Source organism: Polistes dominula, unplaced genomic scaffold (genome assembly GCF_049000335.1).
Source record: "Polistes dominula isolate Pdom_NZ unplaced genomic scaffold, Pdom_raw_medaka contig_15, whole genome shotgun sequence".
Classification (NCBI taxonomy): Eukaryota; Metazoa; Arthropoda; class Insecta; order Hymenoptera; family Vespidae; genus Polistes; species Polistes dominula.
This window is the reverse complement of record NW_028300915.1, coordinates 6,625,956-6,645,051: the sequence shown is the minus strand read 5'-3', so window position 1 is coordinate 6,645,051 and position 19,096 is coordinate 6,625,956. Positions and strand designations below refer to the sequence as shown.

Sequence of the window (19,096 nt, the reverse complement as noted above, 5' to 3'; positions counted from 1 at the left end):
ATGATGAAGAAGTCATCCTATTGTAGAAAATGCATCTTAAATAGCGTCATGCTTTTGAATCATCTTATTCTTCTTAAATTAATAATATAAAAAATAAATAATTATATTTTCTTCGATTAAAGTTCCAAAGATCGATATTTATTGTTCTTTGTGTAGATGATAACTTAGAAATATTGAGTGGCGTCACCTGTCAAAAGACGTTTGTACTAAGAACTAATGCAGTTACTTGTTGGTTAATCTACTATATTCTTAATGATAACGTAAACTAAACTTTGTACTTTTATTGGTTGATTTGTTATCTGTTATCTGACACGTGTGTTGTTGCGTTCTATATATCATTGTTTATTTATAACCGTTCTCATTTCATTTGAAATTACTTATTTATAATGTTAAGATATTCATACGCTTTTGTACAGAAGTATATGAATAAACATCTTCAATGAAAATAATTAATGATCTTTATATTAATATAGATATAGGAGTCAAAAAAAAGTACTAATTATTTAATTCTATACAAATTTTTATCATAAAATATCTGACTAAGTTTGATTTGATTTAAAATTGTTTGTCGTACTGAAAATAACATTATGTCCACTAATCTGAATTCATTGTTTGATGTAAATGTATTTGATAATTTGTCTAATAATATAAAAAAGGAAGAAAATGCACAAATATCATCTAAATTTGTAAATCCAATTAATTCTATTCTTTCAATGGATGATACAATATTAAAAAATATTGAAGAGAACATTTGTAATGAAATTAACAATTATAACTCTGCTAAGGATAAAGAAGCAAAAACACCTTTTGAAACACCATCAACTTCTAATCTGTTACAATTATGCAAAGGACAATCAATTGAAAATAAAAGTAATAAAATTGAAACAACCAATTTAATTAATACTTCAGACAAGTTTTTGAAAGATGAATGTGTATGGAAAAACAATAGTTTATTCGACACGACATTTACTGAACTATATAATGAACAGGATAACCCAGGTAATATTCTTAATCTTAAATATAATCGAATTATACAAGATCTCTTGTTGCAGGTGGTACAAGAGGTATAAATTGTTATATTTATTTTTTTAGGAAACATTATTCTACCTTTTTAACTTAGTTTTTTTTATGTAGAACCACCCCCTAATCGCTTGTACCGCTAGTTACAGGATACCATGTATATATATATTATTGAATTATTAAATATATTAAATATAATCAATTGTAAATATTATAGAGGATAGGAGACAAATTAGAAATGATAGTAATTCAATAAAAGAATTATGTTTAAGTTATGAAGAAGTTATAGAAAATACTATGCAGTTTAATAATAAAGCTGACAACATTCATTCTTTTTATGGACTTCCGATAATTGTAAAACACTTAATTCATAAGATTAAAGGTTTTGATACATTATACAGTAAGTATAATATAAATAAACAAATATTCATTATATTTTTTACATAATATATTTTTACAAACAAGGTTGGCAGGATGAATGTTTGCAATTAGATGCTATAAAAAATAGGAAAAATTTAATTTATGCTCTTCCAACTAGTGGAGGTAAAACTTTAGTAGCAGAGATTTTAATGCTCAAAGAAATAGTATGTAATAAGAAGAATGTTATCTTCATTCTTCCATTCGTTGCAATAGTACAAGAAAAGGTATATAATATTATTTATTATATAAAAAATAATTTAATTTTATGTATTATGTATTTAAAAATATGTTCATTGTTTCATGATGTTTAGATACAAGCAATGACACCATTTGCTATAAAATTAGGTTTTTTGGTGGAAGAATATGCTGCTACTAAAGGTCAGTGTCCCCCTAAAAAACGACATAAAAAGAATACTATTTATATATGTACAATCGAAAAAGCATTAGGATTAATCAATAGTCTAATAGAATTGCAAAGACTAAATGAAGTAAGTCAAATATGCTAGTAATGTAAATTTATATAATAAATTTATAAATAAAATATTTGTATAATCTTCGTTTTAATTGCAGATAGGTCTCTTGATAGTTGACGAATTACATTTACTTGGTGAAAATGGTGGTCGAGGTGCTACACTGGAAGGTCTTCTTACAAAAATGATGTATATGAATGGTTAAATCAATAACTTCTATTTTATAATAGTTTCCATAAAGTTTGTTTTTATATACGTAATTTAATTTATAATTTTTTAGAAAATATACAGATAGTTGGTATGAGTGCAACTATAGGAAATTTAGAAGAGGTAGCTCAGTTTTTGAATGCAGAGTTATATACTGGAACTTTTCGGCCTATTAAAATACAAGAGTATGTTAAATGTCAAGATGATATGTGGTTAATTGATTTACACAAGGAGGAAATATTAACAGACATGAGAAAAGTAGATTATTCTGTAAGTTAATGATAACATATATATTTTATTTTGTTTCATATATATATTTATCATTATGCTTGTTTTTTGAAGTATTCAAAAAAAGCTATTGCAATAGATCCAGATAAAATAGGTGGTTTAGTTATGGATATTGTACCAAAGGATTCATGTCTTATATTTTGTTCAAATCGAAAAAATTGTGAAAATATTGCTATACTTATGACAAAAGTGTTATTCAGGTATACTATATATCGATTAAGTCAAATATGTAATATGCTTTAAGATGTAAAAAGTAATTTATATTAAGTTACATTTTATTGTAGTTCCTTAAAAAAGCATAAAATGGAAGAAAAAGAAAAATTATTGAAAGCACTTACAAAAGAGGAAGGTTTATGTCCAATTTTGAAAGAAACAATCAAATTTGGTGTAGCTTATCATCATTCTGGTCTTACATCTGAAGAAAGAAGATTATTAGAGGATGCTTTTAGAGACGAGATTCTATGTTTAATATGTTGTACATCAACTTTAGCAGCAGGCATTAATTTACCGGCAAGAAGAGTAAGTAGCTCAAATTAAAGAAAAATATTTGAACAATTATTACATTTTTTACTTTAATATGAATTAACAGGTCATATTAAGAAGTCCGTATGTTGGGAATCAATTTTTAAATATTAGTAGATATAAACAAATGATAGGAAGAGCCGGCCGTGCTGGGTTAGGAAATATTGGAGAAAGTATACTTATTTGTAAGAGTAATGAACTTCCAAAGGTACTTATTGTATAATACTATTATATATATATATGTTTTTAAGTATTTAATATAAATATGTTCTACACCACATAGGTCAAGGAACTTTTGATTTCTAAAATGGATGATTCATTAAGCACTTTACATATAGAGAAAGACAGAGGTATAAATAATCTTATTCTAAGTGCTATATTATTATCTATAGCAACAACTCGATCTCAATTGTACACTTTAATTGCGAAGAGTTTACTTAGTGTTCAGCAGAAACGTCTAAATATTGATATTAAAAAAATAATGGATCAAACAATAAGTCTTTTATTTAAAAATGGTGTTTTAAAAATTCGTAACATGGATAAATGTAATATTGTTAATTCTATAAATATCGCTATTCCATCTCAAGAAAGTATGTCTATAGAAAATCCTGAAATAATAAAGAAAAAGCCAAAAATAGCTCTAACATCTACAACTAAATTAGAACTTTGTGATTTGGGGCGTGCTGCTATGAAAGGTATCATTTATAAAATATTTTTCATTTATTTTTACTTGATATTTGTAGTAAATTTAACAATATTAATTTTCAAGATTTTTTTTGTTTAATATCAGATAAAATTATGTTTAAGCTGGTATAGATTTACATTGCGCATATGAATTGTACGAGGATCTGAAAAAAGCACAAAAACATTTGATTTTAACTGATTATCTTCATCTTTTATATTTGATAACTCCTTATAACATAGTCAATCAAATACAACTAATAGAATCTGTTTATTATGATACAGTAAGTAAATTAAATATTTTATTGTTTACATGAAATTATAATTATTTATTTTTTTTTAAATAGGAATAAAAATTTTCTTTATAGATAACAAAACTGTCAGAAGTACAAATGGAAATTGTAAGACTTATAGGAATAAACGAATGTATGATAAGTAAAATGCATTGCGGAATAACATCAATGGTATGTTATTTTCATATAAAATGAAAAATATTTTATTTTAAATTAAAATTAAAAATTATATTTTAAAACAGAACGTAAATTTCAAAGTGCTTCAGAGATTTTATGTCACTTTAATGATTTATGAATTATGGAATCATCAGACGATTTATTCTGTAGCTGATAAATACCAAGTAAATAGAGGAATTGTTCAAAATTTACTGAACACAGTATCATCTTTTTCTTATTCTGTTGTTAGATTTTGTAAGGTAAATTTTTCATTTATTTTATTATACGTTTAGTTAAATAAATATTATACTTCTTAATTCTGCTTACAGGAGTTTGATGAATTTTGGGCATTTCAAGAAATATTCAATTCTTTTAGTAAAAAATTATCTTATTGCTGTCCTCCAGAACTTGAAGTATTAATGGAACTACCAACAGTGAAAATAGTATATTATGTTAATTTACTATTAATTATCAAAATTAAAACCTTTTTTCATATATAAACAATTTTATTTTAATAGGGTAGAGCATATCAGTTATATAATGCTGGATATAAATCTTTGCAATCTATAGCTAAGGCAAACCCACAAGAGATGCGACAAAAAATACAGTATCTTACAAAACGAACTGCTACACAAATTATTACTGCTGCTAATGTAAGTTTATTATTAGGTAATATTTCATATATTGTGTATAATCAAATAATTGCGATCAAATTTAATTTATTTTGCTTTATAGCTTTTAGTTTTAGAAAGAGTAGAAAGTTTGAAAGATGAAGTAGAAGACATTTTGGAAGAAATAGATCTGAGTCAATTGAAAATATTCTGAAGTACTTTATAAATTATAAATAAAATGTATATATGTGAATTATTATTACAATGGATTATTTTGTAGTTATAAAAATTGTTTATATTTGTTCATTGAGTGAAGATAAATTATTTTATATACTTTTAAATAATTTGCATTTAATATTAACTTATGAATTGTGCCGTACAGAACAATGTACTGTAAAATAAGTACTTTGTTTAAGCCGGCACATACATTAACTAACCATATCATGTTAAATGTATTACTCTAAGAAAAGTAAACATTGAACAATGTTAGTTTATGGAACAAATCTATGTTATAAGTATTTTGATATTTTAAAAAAATATCTGTATTATAGTAAAATAAATATGATAGGAAGAAAAATTTGTATGGAATTTATTTGATAGGAAGCAATGTATATAATTGTCATATTATATCTATTTTAACGCTTTTTGTATAAACATGATTTTAAGGTAATTTTGGGCAGCTTATTTTTTTTACTAGTAGTAGTAATATCTTGGATTTTTTGAAAATCTAAAAAGTAAAATAAATTCTTCGATAAGTCCTTCCAAGTATTAGAAAAACCATAAATCTTTAATAGTTTAATAAACTCATCAATATTATCAAATCGACTTTCAACTTCAGCAATTTTCAAAATACCACTGAAACAAAAATAACAATTTTCCATATGTATATGTAATTGTATCACATAAGTTATAATATTTAATATATAAGTATTACTTACTCCTTTTTAAGAACTCTATTTGCTTCGAGTATATAATCAGATAGATTTGATCCCATTAAAGACAAACAGAACACAACAACGTGTACGCTGTCTCTTAAAAGCGGTGTATGAGCCATGTCGCAAGCTGTTACTCTGTCATTCAAAGAAACAAAATCAAATGAATGTGTCTTCTGCTGAATTGACTCAGCAAGTGTTGCATCGCCACATCCAAAATCAGCTATTATATAATTTTTAGGCCTGTAATCATAAAATATATTTTTATATAATTTATACTCTCTATTAATGCTTTTGATAGAACTACTATTACTAGAAATTTTACCATATAAGTAGTATATATACAATGCAAATATTTTATTGGAAAGTAGATAAAGAATTGAATATGAAAATGTAATGCGTTAAAAAAAATTATAAACAGATGTAAAATGATATTAACCGATAATATTGAAAAAGTTAATATTAATCTTATGAATATTATAAACAAAAAATGGACTTACATCTTATTAATCGAATCAATTATGACATCTAATGGATTTAAGGCCCAACGCACAGTTTGTAGCTTATAGGTCTCATGGTAGTTTATAAAAGATTTAGGGTTTTTCTGAAATAATTTTTTAGATTCTGTACTAGTATTATTATTCAGAACTTCATTCATATATCTAAATCTTGATGGATTCAGTAAATTCATCATCCTCTGCTTTAACGTATTTTCCTCTTTTCTCTTCTGTACTGAATTTCCATATTCTTTCCACACTTCTTGTAAATGTTGGTCCATGTCCAATTGTTCCTGAACTTCGGTGCTTGTTTCATTTTTTCTTTTTAATCCTTTGGTTTGATCATGTTGAGGCATAGATGTCATTTTAACAACTTTTTTGTTCTGTGTATCATTCCCATTAACTTGTTGCGGTTGTTTTTTGTTTTTTTTCCTTTTTTTTTTATTTTAGGTTTATTATTATTAATAGCATCTTTTTTTAGAGCAATATTTTTATAATCAAGTATATTATTTCTTTTTTTTATGTCATCAACGTTCTTTAATTTCTTTCTTTTTTTAATAGTAATTAAATTAGTTTCAGGTACGAGAGTATTTTTCTTTTTTTCTTTCTATAAAAATAATATATTAATGATAAAAAACGTTTCTTATTTAATAATTTGTTTCAGATAGTTATAACCTCTAAATATATATTACCTTTGTAAAAGCTTTCTTCTTATTGTTATTAGTCTTACTCATATTTAATAATCATTCAATTTTATCAATAATAAAATTGAAACAAAACTAATTGATTTAAAATACTTCACTAAACACAAACTATTTATTGATATTCTACTAATGCACGGGTTTACATATTTTAATTGTACAATTGAAAGTCGGTGTTACCAACTGTAAGGACAATTGGAAATAAAATCACTAATATAAATTCCATTTAAAGATACAGTGTTGCGGAAATTATTTCTTTTCATCTCCATGGCCTGAAAACAAAAGTTTTTGGCTCATGGCTGTAGTTTAAATTAAATTGAATATTGAGAAAGTCTTACATTTAATAATCATATACCTTATTAATTAAAAAATGGAAACAAAATTGATTAATCAAAAATATTATAGCAAAAAAAGAAATGTAAATTATTTACTTAATAATATTAATTAATAATATAATATATAATTATTTTTTTTATTTATTTAATTAATAATATTTACTGTTAACTAATAATTTCTATTTGTAAATATTTCAAATATTAAATTGAAATTAATATAAAAAATTTAGGTAGTATAGTAAGCATTTTAAAAGTAGGATGTATATTATAATGGAATTTGTAAGTTTTTCATTTTTGTAATTGTTTATAGTGTTTTAGGGTAATTTTCAATTATCACAATAGGTTTTTAATTACTAAACAAATGTCTAACATGATTGTAAGAAATTTTAAAGCTAAAATGATATTTGTATAACTGCGTTAAATAAAACAAAACACGTCTTAATTATTAAATATAAAAGCGTTAATATATATATATATATATAGTATCTATGAATGTAATGTAATACCATTTTATAGGTATATCAATAGCAAACTTTTCTTTTATTATTTAATTGTGATTAATTATTTTATAATTACTATATTATGAACAATGAATAAGAATAGTTTTTGCGATGTCAATATATTCCGCTGATTCTTTAGAAAACATAGATCGTAATTTAAATATTGATAATACATCCAATAAAAGTAATATTATAATTAACCTAAAGCGGAAAGAAGAGACATCAGTAAAATTACAAAATCATTCTCCTTTTTACTTGAAACACATTACGCCATTATCGTCTTCAATAAATAGTAAGAGTTATACTGCATTTTATTATCTCCGATAAAATATTAATTCTCTCATTAATATTAAAATGAATTCCTATTGAATTTTTACGTACATCAATAGACATGGCAAGGTTTAAGTTTATAGCTCAAGCTTGAACATTATCATGTTGTTGTTGTTGTTGAAATCAGTTGAAAAAAAAGAAATATGTAATAAACGATGTCGTCGATAAAGCAAAAAGAAATCCTCGATTGAACAGAAGTCTTTAATAGAAAATGTTTTTTACTCTAATAAAAGATAGGAAAATAAAAGAACAGGGAAGGAAAGGGAAAAAAAGAACAAAAATATTTTCAGACGGCGAAGGATCTAATGAAACCGTGCAGAACTGTAGTCACGACAGGAAACCGAACGCTTTCAGCGGTAGGAATGCGATAATTGCTAAAGGAGAACTTGCAAAAGGGTCTCGACGGTTAGGATTCTCGACGACGACGACGACGACGACAAGAAGAAAAGAAATAGAAAAAGCGGAAGTGAAAAGGAAGGAGAGGCACAAGAGCGCCAATCGTAACGAAGAAAGAAAGAAGAACGCGAATGAAAGAAGGGTGGAGAAAAAAGAGGATGATCGTCTCTCAGGAAAACCCATGGGATTTTTCTCAAAGACTGCACCTTCTTCTTCTTCAACGAAATGCAGTTTCCATGTCGACAGCATCGACGATGAGGAAGCTACTACCGAGATGACCGTGAAGGCTCATAGAAAGTTAGCCAACATGTTATCAACGTCAGATGTGCAGACCTTCAAAAAGCCTGAAGTATCTTATCTGGAAGTTTATCGACATAGATTGAGTTAGTTACTTTTAATCTGTATTTTAATCAAAATTTATTTATGAGTGATTATTCTTTTTAAAATAATTCCTTTTTTTATATTTTATTTTGTTATGTTTTTTTAAACCTTGTTTTTATGGGACTTAGATGATGAAGCTGTTAAATTTACCGTAACGTATACAATTACATTCGGTCCTTTCATTTGAATTTACCACGAGCAATTCTGGCACTCGCCTTTTCTACATAATAAAATTCTGATTTAGTTGTTTTTCCAGAGAGAGAGAGAGAGAGAGAGAGAGAGAGAGAGAGAGAGAGAAGAGAGAGAAAGAGAGAGAAAGAGAGAGAATCCACTTACATTTATTTTAGCTCGGTAATGGTTATAGTTTGTTCATTCCCTTTACGAACGTAAAGTCTTGGCTTCTTACGAAAGCTCCGACAGAACAAGTGAGGAGGGATAAAGGAAGCGTTTTGTCGGAAAAAGTGTATTCTTTGTTCCTGATTAGACGTCGTCTTTCTCGATCGTAAAGTTTATAAAAAGGGCTGGAGAAAAGAGAAAAGGAGAGAGAAAGTGGAAAGAGAAAAGAGAGGTAATCTCGTCGCATCGAGATGAATCCCATCCTCTTTTTTTCTCCTGTTGTAATCTCTTCTTAATATTATGAGCACGCGGATACCTACACGATAATATTTCACGAAGATAAATGGCGCCATTAAATATGGAGGTAGGAGCACTTTGGAAGCTCGATGTAGTCCAAAGGCATTGAGTTAGGCGTGCGGAACTAATTTGGATGAGACAAATGTCCGTAAGTTTAAGTAAACGCGTGGATAAAATCACATTAAGATGAGATTTTGAAAGGTGGAAGGGTATCTATCGGATTTATGTTGAAAATATGTCAAAAGATATTTTGAATGATGTTTTTATCTATTCCATTTTATATTTATCAACGTCTATTCTGAGAAATATTAGATTTTATTTTGTACACATGATTTTACACTTACACTTGTAATATCTGAAACGGTTGAAACATTACACGTGTCGATTTTAAGAGGACGAAGACGTTGGTAGGTTGAACGAAGTATCTCACTGTTTTTCTCGATTTCAGGTCTGCCGCGTTACAAACGTGTTATTCGATCTCCAGAGGGATCGAACCTGTCGATTTACGGAGACAGTCTACGCGAGAAACTTGTAGTAGGAGGAATGGAGGAAGAAGGAGGTGGTCGTATCTCCTTTTCCGGCTTCTCAAGGGACGATCAAAGCGAACTCAGCTTCTACCGGCGTCTCATCGAGCGTTCCGCGACGCGGTTGCCTCAAACCATCAGATCCTGCGAGACCTTGCGTCCTCTTTGCGTCTCTGCGGATTCACCAAAGAGTTCAGATAATTTTACTAGAATACGAACGCCCTTCAAAAGTACTCTTTCCGATAGTAGATTGGTTAAAAAGCCTACTTATAGACCATATACTATCGAAGATTATAGAAGTTTGCCTATACCAAAACCTGATCGCTCTCTTGGACCGGACAAGGAAGAAATATTGGCTAAGGTATTGTTTTTCTTTGATCTTCTTTTGATTTAATGTTTATCTTGCATATATTATAAACAAATCTGTGTTAGCATAACAGCTGCTAGTTTCGGGGGAGGAAAACTAGTTTTAGTGGTCTCCGGGGTGGATGGGTCCCAGTCACCATGACACACAGCGTGTCCTTAGGTTGCGGATAGAGGAAGGGCCTCTTCATCTCAGATAGGGACGGAGGTTAGCTGCGAATAAATAGAATAAGCAGTCGCGGACAGCCGATTGGAATTGGCCCTCCTGTTCGGGAATTGGGTGTAGGTTTGATTAGTCCACACTGTAAAACGACTTTATCAAGTATCAAAAAAGACCACCATGGATTCTATTAGGGTAAAATTTTCCGGAAGTTAAATAGTCCCCCATTCGGATCTCCGGGTGGAGGCCTACCTTGGCGAACTCATGTCGGGTAAAGTTGATATTATAAATAAATAATTGAGATATTAAAAGTTATTGTATCGTGATTAAACTAAACTAGCTAAACTAGTCGGGGAGAGAAATACCATTCGGAATTGTTCGCTTATCTTTTCTCTAAACAGATTTTGTATTGTTCAATAAAATCCAAGTCGAATAGCTCGTTTCTTATATTTATCACATATAGACACACATATGACACGTAGTATATTTATATTTATATATAAATGTAATGTATAATTAAATTATTAAATTAGAATTTTGCTTATAAGTATACTTCATTTTCGTAAAGATCTTATAATTAGTTAATAGAGAATATTAACATTCCTCTAAATATCCGAAATAGTTTGCGGTGTTGAGATTGGCATAGTAGTTCGACTCGACGATGTTCTCCTAAACCAAGCGAATAGATATATCTTCTCGTTCGGCTACTCACGTTGAAGGGTAATCAGGCCGAGTTAGAAGCATTTGGTACTTCAACGGATGGGTCTCACGGTTCCGTTTCATTGCTTCCTTCTCGAAAGTTAAGCTGCCAACAAGTTCGAACGTAGCTAAGAAAGCAGAGTTGAAGAAACTTTGCTGTTTTGTCGACCCGTCACAGTTTACAATTTCACGGAAGACGTAAAGCGAGTTAGGTTGTCGCATGGCTCCGTAAGTTCAATCTAATAAAGATGCGGCTGTTTCCTACCACCTGTCTTACTATAGTATTCTCTCTTTCTCTTTCTCTCACTTTCTTTCTTCTCTTGTGTACTACTTTCTTCTTAAAAGTCCAAGTAGAGTAGTAGAATATAGTATACTCGCGGAATTGAATCCTGATGTTTCCGGGATTCGCTCAAGAAGAAGTCCTCACTCGAATATAGGAGAGAAGAAGTCTATGTAAATTCGTTTTGAATCAAGTCTTCGAAATAGAGATTGTTATAGTAGTTAATTTTCTAAAATAGGTACTGTGCTTTAGTTCTGTTTTTTATCTTTTCCGCAGCATCATTTGTAACAAGTTTAAGGATACAAATACAATTGTATATTCAATCGTAGAAAGATGATTGAAATGTATTATTATTATTATTATTATTATTATTATTATTATTATTATTATTATTTATTGATTTATCAAAGAAATATAATGTTGGGAGGAAATATATTTATCTTGAAACGAATATTCAAGAAGAATACGCTTATCGTCTTCTCATAATAGAAGATATTGTAAATGTTATGGACCCTTTGAAAAGAATACTTCTAGCGCGTAGAAAGTTTCGTAAATTTTTCAGATTCGCAGGCACGAAGCGAGGCAAAAGTAGGTTTACTGAAACTCGTATCTCGGATTTTCTTACTCCCAACTACGTGCATGGTTATAGTATTTTCTTTTGTATGTCAGTGTGCGACTTTAGGATATAGGTACGGCAAGAGAGAAAAGGAAATAGCGTTAGCTAGGATTGCAAAAACAATTTTAGAGGATTGGAAATTAAGATTTCATACTCCCTTGCCAAATACGAGTACAATGTTGCATTCAATATGTCAGAAATCTTCTTTTTCTCTTTCACTTTTTAACTGTTTTCTCGAACAATTCTTGGATATGTATATAGACATTTCTCGCGTTTCGTTTGTGACATAAGTAACTATTTGCATCATTCTCTAACTCCAAGAATTGAATAATAAATGTATAACGAGATATTTTTACACATTTAAATGTTCGGAAAAAAGTAATATACCAAATAAAATTTATGGTTGTTTTTATTGCTCTTTTATGGAACATCCATAAAAAGTGAATAAAAATTTTATAACACAAATCAGCTTAAATACTAAAAAAAAGTTTATAACATTTATGCTTGAAAAACTTTGAAAACATGCCAAAAATTTCAATTTTTATAAATATATTTTGTATTAGTTTATCATAATTCGATGGGCCAAAGATATTAATAATAAATTTGCGTGGCGCTTTAATATGCGTTATTTTTCATAAGCACACACGTTAAATCTTATAATTTATATAGGATTATCGAGTAAACAGAAGAATTGGGAAGTGGAAAAAAGCATAAGTAAAAATAGATACATTTAAGATCTAATATAAGAAGATAAATTAACTTTTAGCGAATTCGCGGGCATCGATCAAATACAGATCAAATATTAAACGTAAATCATTTTAGATAAAGGATAAGTGGTTTGATGCGCTTAATCTTTAATCTTATATATGTACTTTTTTTAGAGATAAAAAGACATTTAGGAAGAGATAGAGAAATAGACTTAAAGATGGAAAGATATTTTAAATATTATATGTTCAGCATATTTTTGCTGCTTTTGAAGTTAATTATGTTAATGTGTGTTAATTGTGTGTAGTAAGAGAGAAAGAATGAGAATAAGAAAGAGAGAGAGAGAGAGAGAGAGAGAGAGAGAGAGAGAGAGAGAGAAGAAATAAATATGGAGATTCAGTGGGAAAAAAATAGGAAGATCACGAAGTGAAGGGGTTAAAGTGTAGCAAGGATGGTTCATTCGACCGTCGGTTCATTTAACTTTTAGGAACGACCTCGTGCACTACGTTCGGCACACTCCAGTAAACCTTTTCTCGGCTAGATAACCTATTCTCTCTTTCTCTCTTTCTTTATCTTTATCTATATATCCTTTTACCATTCTTCCTTTCTCTTTCACACCTTCTACATATTCTCTCGTCCTCTCGTTTCCTTCGCATTTCTCTCGTTCGACGGGACATTTGCATAATCTACTTTGTGTCGGATTCAAGCCGGTAAGCACCTTCGGGTACCTTGACGATTTTCTGTGCAGCCGAATCGATCGACTCTCGGCACTCCTTTAAAACCCTTTAAGCTTTGCGCTCTCGTATAAGGGAGGATCGTTCCCTTTCTCTTGGGAATATTTAAATTCTTTCGCAACGATGCTATCATCGATGGTCACCATATAAATTGGTATCAGAAGTTCTTTTCCCTCATGAAAACTTTTGTTGAAAACGAAAAGTATCGACGATTTTTCCTAACTATGATACAAAATAATTATTTTGTTTCTGAATATACACAAATACATATATACATTTACATATATATATATCGTCATGTATATATCATATATCGTTTTGTTTTTTTAACCATTTTTAAAATTAATTGTAAGATGTATTTCTTTATATTTTCTTGATGTACAGATATATTTATATATATGGTGTGTGAGAAGACGAGTGAGATAAATCTAAAATATGTGTAGGATAGAGAGTGTGAGAGTATTAGATCTAAACTAGAGTGGGGTAAAGGCCCAATAATGTAAACAACAATCATGTAAATAGTCAAATAGCGGTAGAGTATTTCACGGTGAGGCAAAAAACAAAATAAAGGAAGAAAAGATCTAAGAAGACAGTTATTATCTAATAGTCGAACAGTGAATACGTTTTGCGGTATTATTATCATTTTTGTATTTATTTATCAGAATATATTGCATTTCTCTGAAGATAGGTTTCTTTCTACAAAGAATCTATTATCAAAATTATCGGAATTCCTATTTTTTGTTACGTCAGTTATCCTTTCGGAAGAGTGACTGGAAAGAGAGAATACCACATATATATATATATATATATATTTCTCTTTCCAGTCACTTTATATATATTATCTTTATAAATCATTGATAAATAATTTATGTATTTTAAAAGAAAATGTTGGTAGAGAAGAGCGTGTATGTGTGTATTCGATGTCGTAGAAAACGCTTGAGTTTATCCAGTTGAACGAATACTTTCGCGTTGGAAGAAGAACCAAATATCTTTGCGAGTAAGTTATAACTTTTGAGCAACAACAACAACAATAACAATTGCATCCGTAGACGAGTGTAGATATACCATACAGAAACATACACTTTGCCATAGAGTACATATGTTTGTGCATATGTACATAAATATATATAGCAGTACACGTAGGGTGAGTACTACCTACCAACGACGTATATTTCCTCTTCGTGAAACTTCCGTAAAAAGTAAATAAAGCCTTTGGATGGCTTTGGAAAGATGGGTCGAGGTAAGGGAGGAAAAAGAAAGAGATAGATTCACCCCATGTGTTTAGTTTGAAAGTTTGGTTTGAGGGCTGGGTAGCTTTAGGGCTTGTTTGTTGTTGCAGAGAGAGTGGCTGATGCGGCGGAGGTCATACGGAGACTCGGTTAGTGAACGTAACCGCCAGCAGATACTTCACACAGCACAGAGATTGAAGGTACGAATGCACTGATATGCAACAACCTACCAGTGAGTACGACAAGTTCGTGCTTTTCTACTGTAATGCTTTGAGTTTCATATATTTCTTTTTAACAAATGGATGCTTCATATATGGCGCATCGGATATATGATATTAGAATAAGATAGATATTAGATTTTGCAAATTGCTTTTTTTTAAATGTCATAATATAATATTATAATAATTAATAGTAGTAATAGCGTCTAATTAAAAAAAAGTACTATAGCGTGAATTTATTTATATTGTCGTATTGAAAGAAAAAAAATGTTAACACATTCGCGACCGCTGACGTGAATTCACGTCTTTTTAAGTTCTATTCCTAAGTGTCGCTGACATGAATCACGTCATTTTAAATTTTAAAAATTTAATAAAAATAAATTTTTATATATATACATTTATTAAATTTATATTTAATTATTTCAATATAATATTTAAATAATTATATTTTATTATATTATTATATTTTATTATTTAAATATAAATTTAAATAATTCATTATTTTTGCCGGTACTCAGTATTAAAAAAAGAAAAAATATGCCAGCCGCGAATGTGTTAAAAGATATGAAAAGAATGTATCAATTTATGCCAAATAAGCTGGAGAACAATCGATAAGGTTAATGATCAAATACTTCAATATTTTTCTTTTTCGACACGTAATTTCGAATTGCCGAGTAATATTTCTTTTTCTCTCTCTCTCTCTCTCTCTAAGTGTGGCTTGTAATTAGCAGGAAGGTGTAGCGATTCAATGTAAAAAAAAAGCACTCGCATCGAATGTTCACTAGAGGGAAAGTAGAGAGAAAGAGAGAAGGTGCCCAATGAAAGAAATAAGTGAGAAAGAAATTAAAAAACAAAAAGAATTTAACAAACGTAACGGATGTTACCGCCGAGCGAGGTGCGAACAGAAAATTGACACTGGTGTCGTTCAGTTACATTGTGGTCGATATTTAATTGCCAATTAGTGAATGCAAAGAGCCACGTTGAACAAGGGCTGGTTCGTTTTACACGTAATATAGACTATAGTTGAGTCTTGGTATAACGTTATGCAAAAGATTTATTAACAAAATTAATTACGCACATTAATAATTATTTTACGTTGACAACGCGAAATGTCTTTTATTATTTGCCTTATTTATATTTTTGATCATGAAAAATAATTCGTATTAATAAGATTTTTATATTTTATTCATTTTATTTTAAATGGTTTCCTATAAATCATTTTTTAATTCGTAAAACGAGATACAATAATACGTGAGAATTTCAAGAACCATGATGCCAACTGATTAACAGAATAATTATTTAAAACCGGTATTTCACGTTTGTCGTTGGATAGAGAAACTAATTATTTTTACGCTGTAAAATTTTGTTAATTCCCTTGGTAATACGCTCATGAAGGATTTTAATGATTTCACGATGTAGACGATGTACACACTAATCATATAAAATATTCGATAGATATGAGAGAAACGTAATTATAAAAATGTAAAGTTACAAATTTCGTTAATTTTTTAATATTTTATTTCTAATTATCATGAGTTCTTTTGTTTAGAAAATAATGAATTATTGATTAAATGTTCTTAGGTTTATTTATTACAATGAGTACGCGAATTAGACATTTTTAAGAGGTGAAACATTAAATGTGAAAGATGAAAAAATTGTAATTGACCCTTTTAACTCTAATTGGTATCATAATAATTATAATAGAACGTCATATGCAGAAACCAGTCGATTCCTAGAAGATCATTTATTACAGTAAACCGAGCACAATTAATTCTAGTATAGCCTTTGTTCGACAAAGGACAAGAAAGCATCATCCTGAAACGTTAAATTCATGTGAAAGACGTCGCTGCATCAGTATATAATTCGAAATTGGCATAGATGGTGTTGGTTTAAGCAATGCCACTCGAACGTGAATCCAATTATAAGCACAAAGCGAACGACGCGAGCCACAGGAACCACGAGCAATGAGCAGACAGGGTTTGAGAGTAGAAGGGATAGAAGTGCCAAGGGTTGCTCGTTTCTAGTATAGGATCTGGCCGAGCTCTACATACGAATCTATATTCACGAATAAAGGGTAGGATCTATGCTCGTAGTGACGTAGGACACTGGAATTTGATTTTACGTATCTTTGACCTTTCGGAAGCTACTGTGCACAATACCAGGCGCGTCCTTTCTATTTAACACAATCTATATCTATATATATATATTATATATACGCGTTGGAGAAGACGCGTTTAGAGTTCGCATCATCGATACGATTTCCAAGATGGATTTGGATGCATCACGTACCTAGCGTGAAATCGATTTCATACATCGACCTTTCCTCTTCTTTGCCAAGATCTACAAAGAGAAAGACAAAGGTAAGGCGATTTGTAGCCGATGATCAAATGATCTTCACACAAAGTTGTTACCATTCGATCGTATCTTATCGAAGGATACAGCTAAAAGAGGATAAAGAAATTCGACTTTAAAGAATCGTTTCGATTTTCAGGATTTTATTCTTCTATAGTTCTCAGTTCTCCTTCTATTCTTCTTTTCTGGATACCGCGAAACACTGATTTTCTTTGTGTTCACAGTCGCGACGCATCGCGCCTCGAAAATGTTTTCTACCTTCTTTGAAGCATCGGGATACCGATCTGAAGGTAAGTCGAGCGTTTTTTTCTCTCCTTTTCCCTTTTCTTCCTTTGGATTTGCACGGCTTTGCTTGATCTTCTGTACGAGATTTCATTGTGAAATTACCCGCTTGAATTCACGATAGAATGTTCAAGTCAAAGAAAAATCGTGAATTTTATATAGATTGTTCGTTTTTTACTTTACTTTTCTTAGATCCATACAAATTCATTGATTACGGAGAAGACGGTAAACAAAAGTAATGATAATGTCGAGAGGAAAAATTATTTAAATCGTTCTACTAAAATCGTGATATCGAAAAAGAGCATGGCAAATTCATTGAGGAAGAACAAGAAACAGGACAAATCGGTGAATCGTTCCATCAATCTAAATTCTTCCGATCATTTCGAAGATTCTTATTTGGATTCTTTGCAACAACGACATTTACGTGAAAAAGAGTTGGTAGATAAATTAATAAGACAAGCAATAACTTCTTGATCATCTTTATATTTCGAATGTAAGATAATTTATTGTTTACTTATTGCAAACTAAAATATTAATCATCTTACACTGACGTATCATTAAATGCGTCACTGAATTATTTGACTATTTTTATTTTTTTACTATTATAATAGGTATAGCCATTCATTTAAATTAATTAAAATATATGAATGGCTACACTTCATTAACCAACACTACAGGTGTTCTTTTAACTTCGTCATAAAGTATATATATCTATATATATACGTATCATTTTTACAAGATTCATTTAAAAGTGTTACGTTTAAGCCTTTTATAGCGCGTACTTATTGCCACAAAGAAATTAAAAAAAAATGATGCCAGTGAATCTTTAATAGTTAGAGTCATGGTACGATGAAAGTGTTACCTTTGATTTCTTTATATTTCTATGCAGACACATTTGCTCTATCGTATTATGTTATCATGTATGGTCAGTATGTTTTTCTCAGAAAGTCAAACGGAGGTAAAAAACAAATATGTAGAAACATAATCAGTCGCTTCGTTACGAATGTTCCTTTCATATATAAACTGTCGTGGTACCCGAGAGATTAGTCGAATTATGAAATATTTAAACTTAATTCCATCGATATAAATTATTCGGAGAACGTTATCTTGGGAGTTACTCCGTCGGTTTCATTGTTATATCCGAATACGAGCTTGGTTTTCCTTGCGAAGAGAGTTTGAAGGAGAAGGAGAGTCAAGGGAGGGAAAAGGGTAGAATTCGTACGTAGATATGTGTACTTGTACACGAGAGACTCGTACTTGTACACGGTTTATACGGACGACAGCGAAGCGTACGGTACGTTGGGGAAATGCGTATACTGCAGGCTTTGCCTCTACAAGATCCAGAAATTATTCAATGCTTTTGACTTTGCCGAGATCGTAAAACCGGGTGAATGTATATCAATGATTTTAAACGATGGACGATCTAAAAACATGGAAGATAAAAATTGATTGGATTTCTACGTAAGTATTACCACAAATTTATTCTTTAACATTAATACATATTTTATTCACAAATATTCTACTTCATTGAATTATTCTATGGAAAATAATTTTATTTACA

The 19,096-nt window shown here is 29.8% G+C and overlaps 3 protein-coding genes across 5 annotated transcripts; 2 read left to right on the top strand and 1 right to left on the bottom strand.

The window, feature by feature from the left end:
* The first annotated feature begins 272 nt into the window (after positions 1-272).
* mus301 (mutagen-sensitive 301) lies at positions 273-4,927 on the top strand. 3 transcript variants are annotated; one of them, XM_015330570.2, is made up of 16 exons: positions 281-999; positions 1,238-1,420; positions 1,486-1,664; positions 1,752-1,928; positions 2,011-2,110; positions 2,191-2,387; positions 2,460-2,605; positions 2,690-2,924; positions 2,995-3,135; positions 3,211-3,622; positions 3,735-3,892; positions 3,977-4,072; positions 4,144-4,317; positions 4,387-4,500; positions 4,576-4,710; positions 4,793-4,927. In XM_015330570.2, exons 1-16 carry the CDS (start codon positions 588-590, stop codon positions 4,880-4,882), a joined length of 2,949 nt encoding a protein of 982 aa, XP_015186056.2. In that variant the 5' UTR covers positions 281-587; the 3' UTR covers positions 4,883-4,927. The 3 variants fall into 3 exon arrangements, with proteins under 3 accessions (XP_015186066.2, XP_089026571.1, XP_015186056.2); XM_089170445.1 differs by having other exon boundaries at positions 279-999; positions 4,576-4,927; XM_015330580.2 differs by lacking the exons at positions 4,387-4,500; positions 4,576-4,710; positions 4,793-4,927 and having other exon boundaries at positions 273-999; positions 4,160-4,320.
* Positions 4,928-5,233: 306 nt separating this feature from the next.
* LOC107069031 (ribosomal RNA-processing protein 8) lies at positions 5,234-6,988 on the bottom strand. The gene is made up of 4 exons (XM_015325949.2): positions 6,790-6,988; positions 6,101-6,704; positions 5,607-5,843; positions 5,234-5,523 (listed from the first exon to the last, which is right to left on the bottom strand). Exons 2-4 carry the CDS (start codon positions 6,460-6,462, stop codon positions 5,304-5,306), a joined length of 819 nt encoding a protein of 272 aa, XP_015181435.2. The 5' UTR covers positions 6,463-6,704; positions 6,790-6,988; the 3' UTR covers positions 5,234-5,303.
* A 2,694-nt stretch (positions 6,989-9,682) lies between these two features.
* On the top strand, positions 9,683-18,009 carry LOC149033206 (uncharacterized). Its single transcript, XM_089170126.1, has 4 exons — positions 9,683-10,258; positions 14,794-14,883; positions 17,478-17,603; positions 17,728-18,009. The coding sequence occupies exons 1-4, from the start codon at positions 9,917-9,919 to the stop codon at positions 18,007-18,009; spliced, it is 840 nt and encodes a 279-aa protein (XP_089026252.1). The 5' UTR covers positions 9,683-9,916.
* The last annotated feature ends 1,087 nt before the right edge of the window (positions 18,010-19,096 follow it).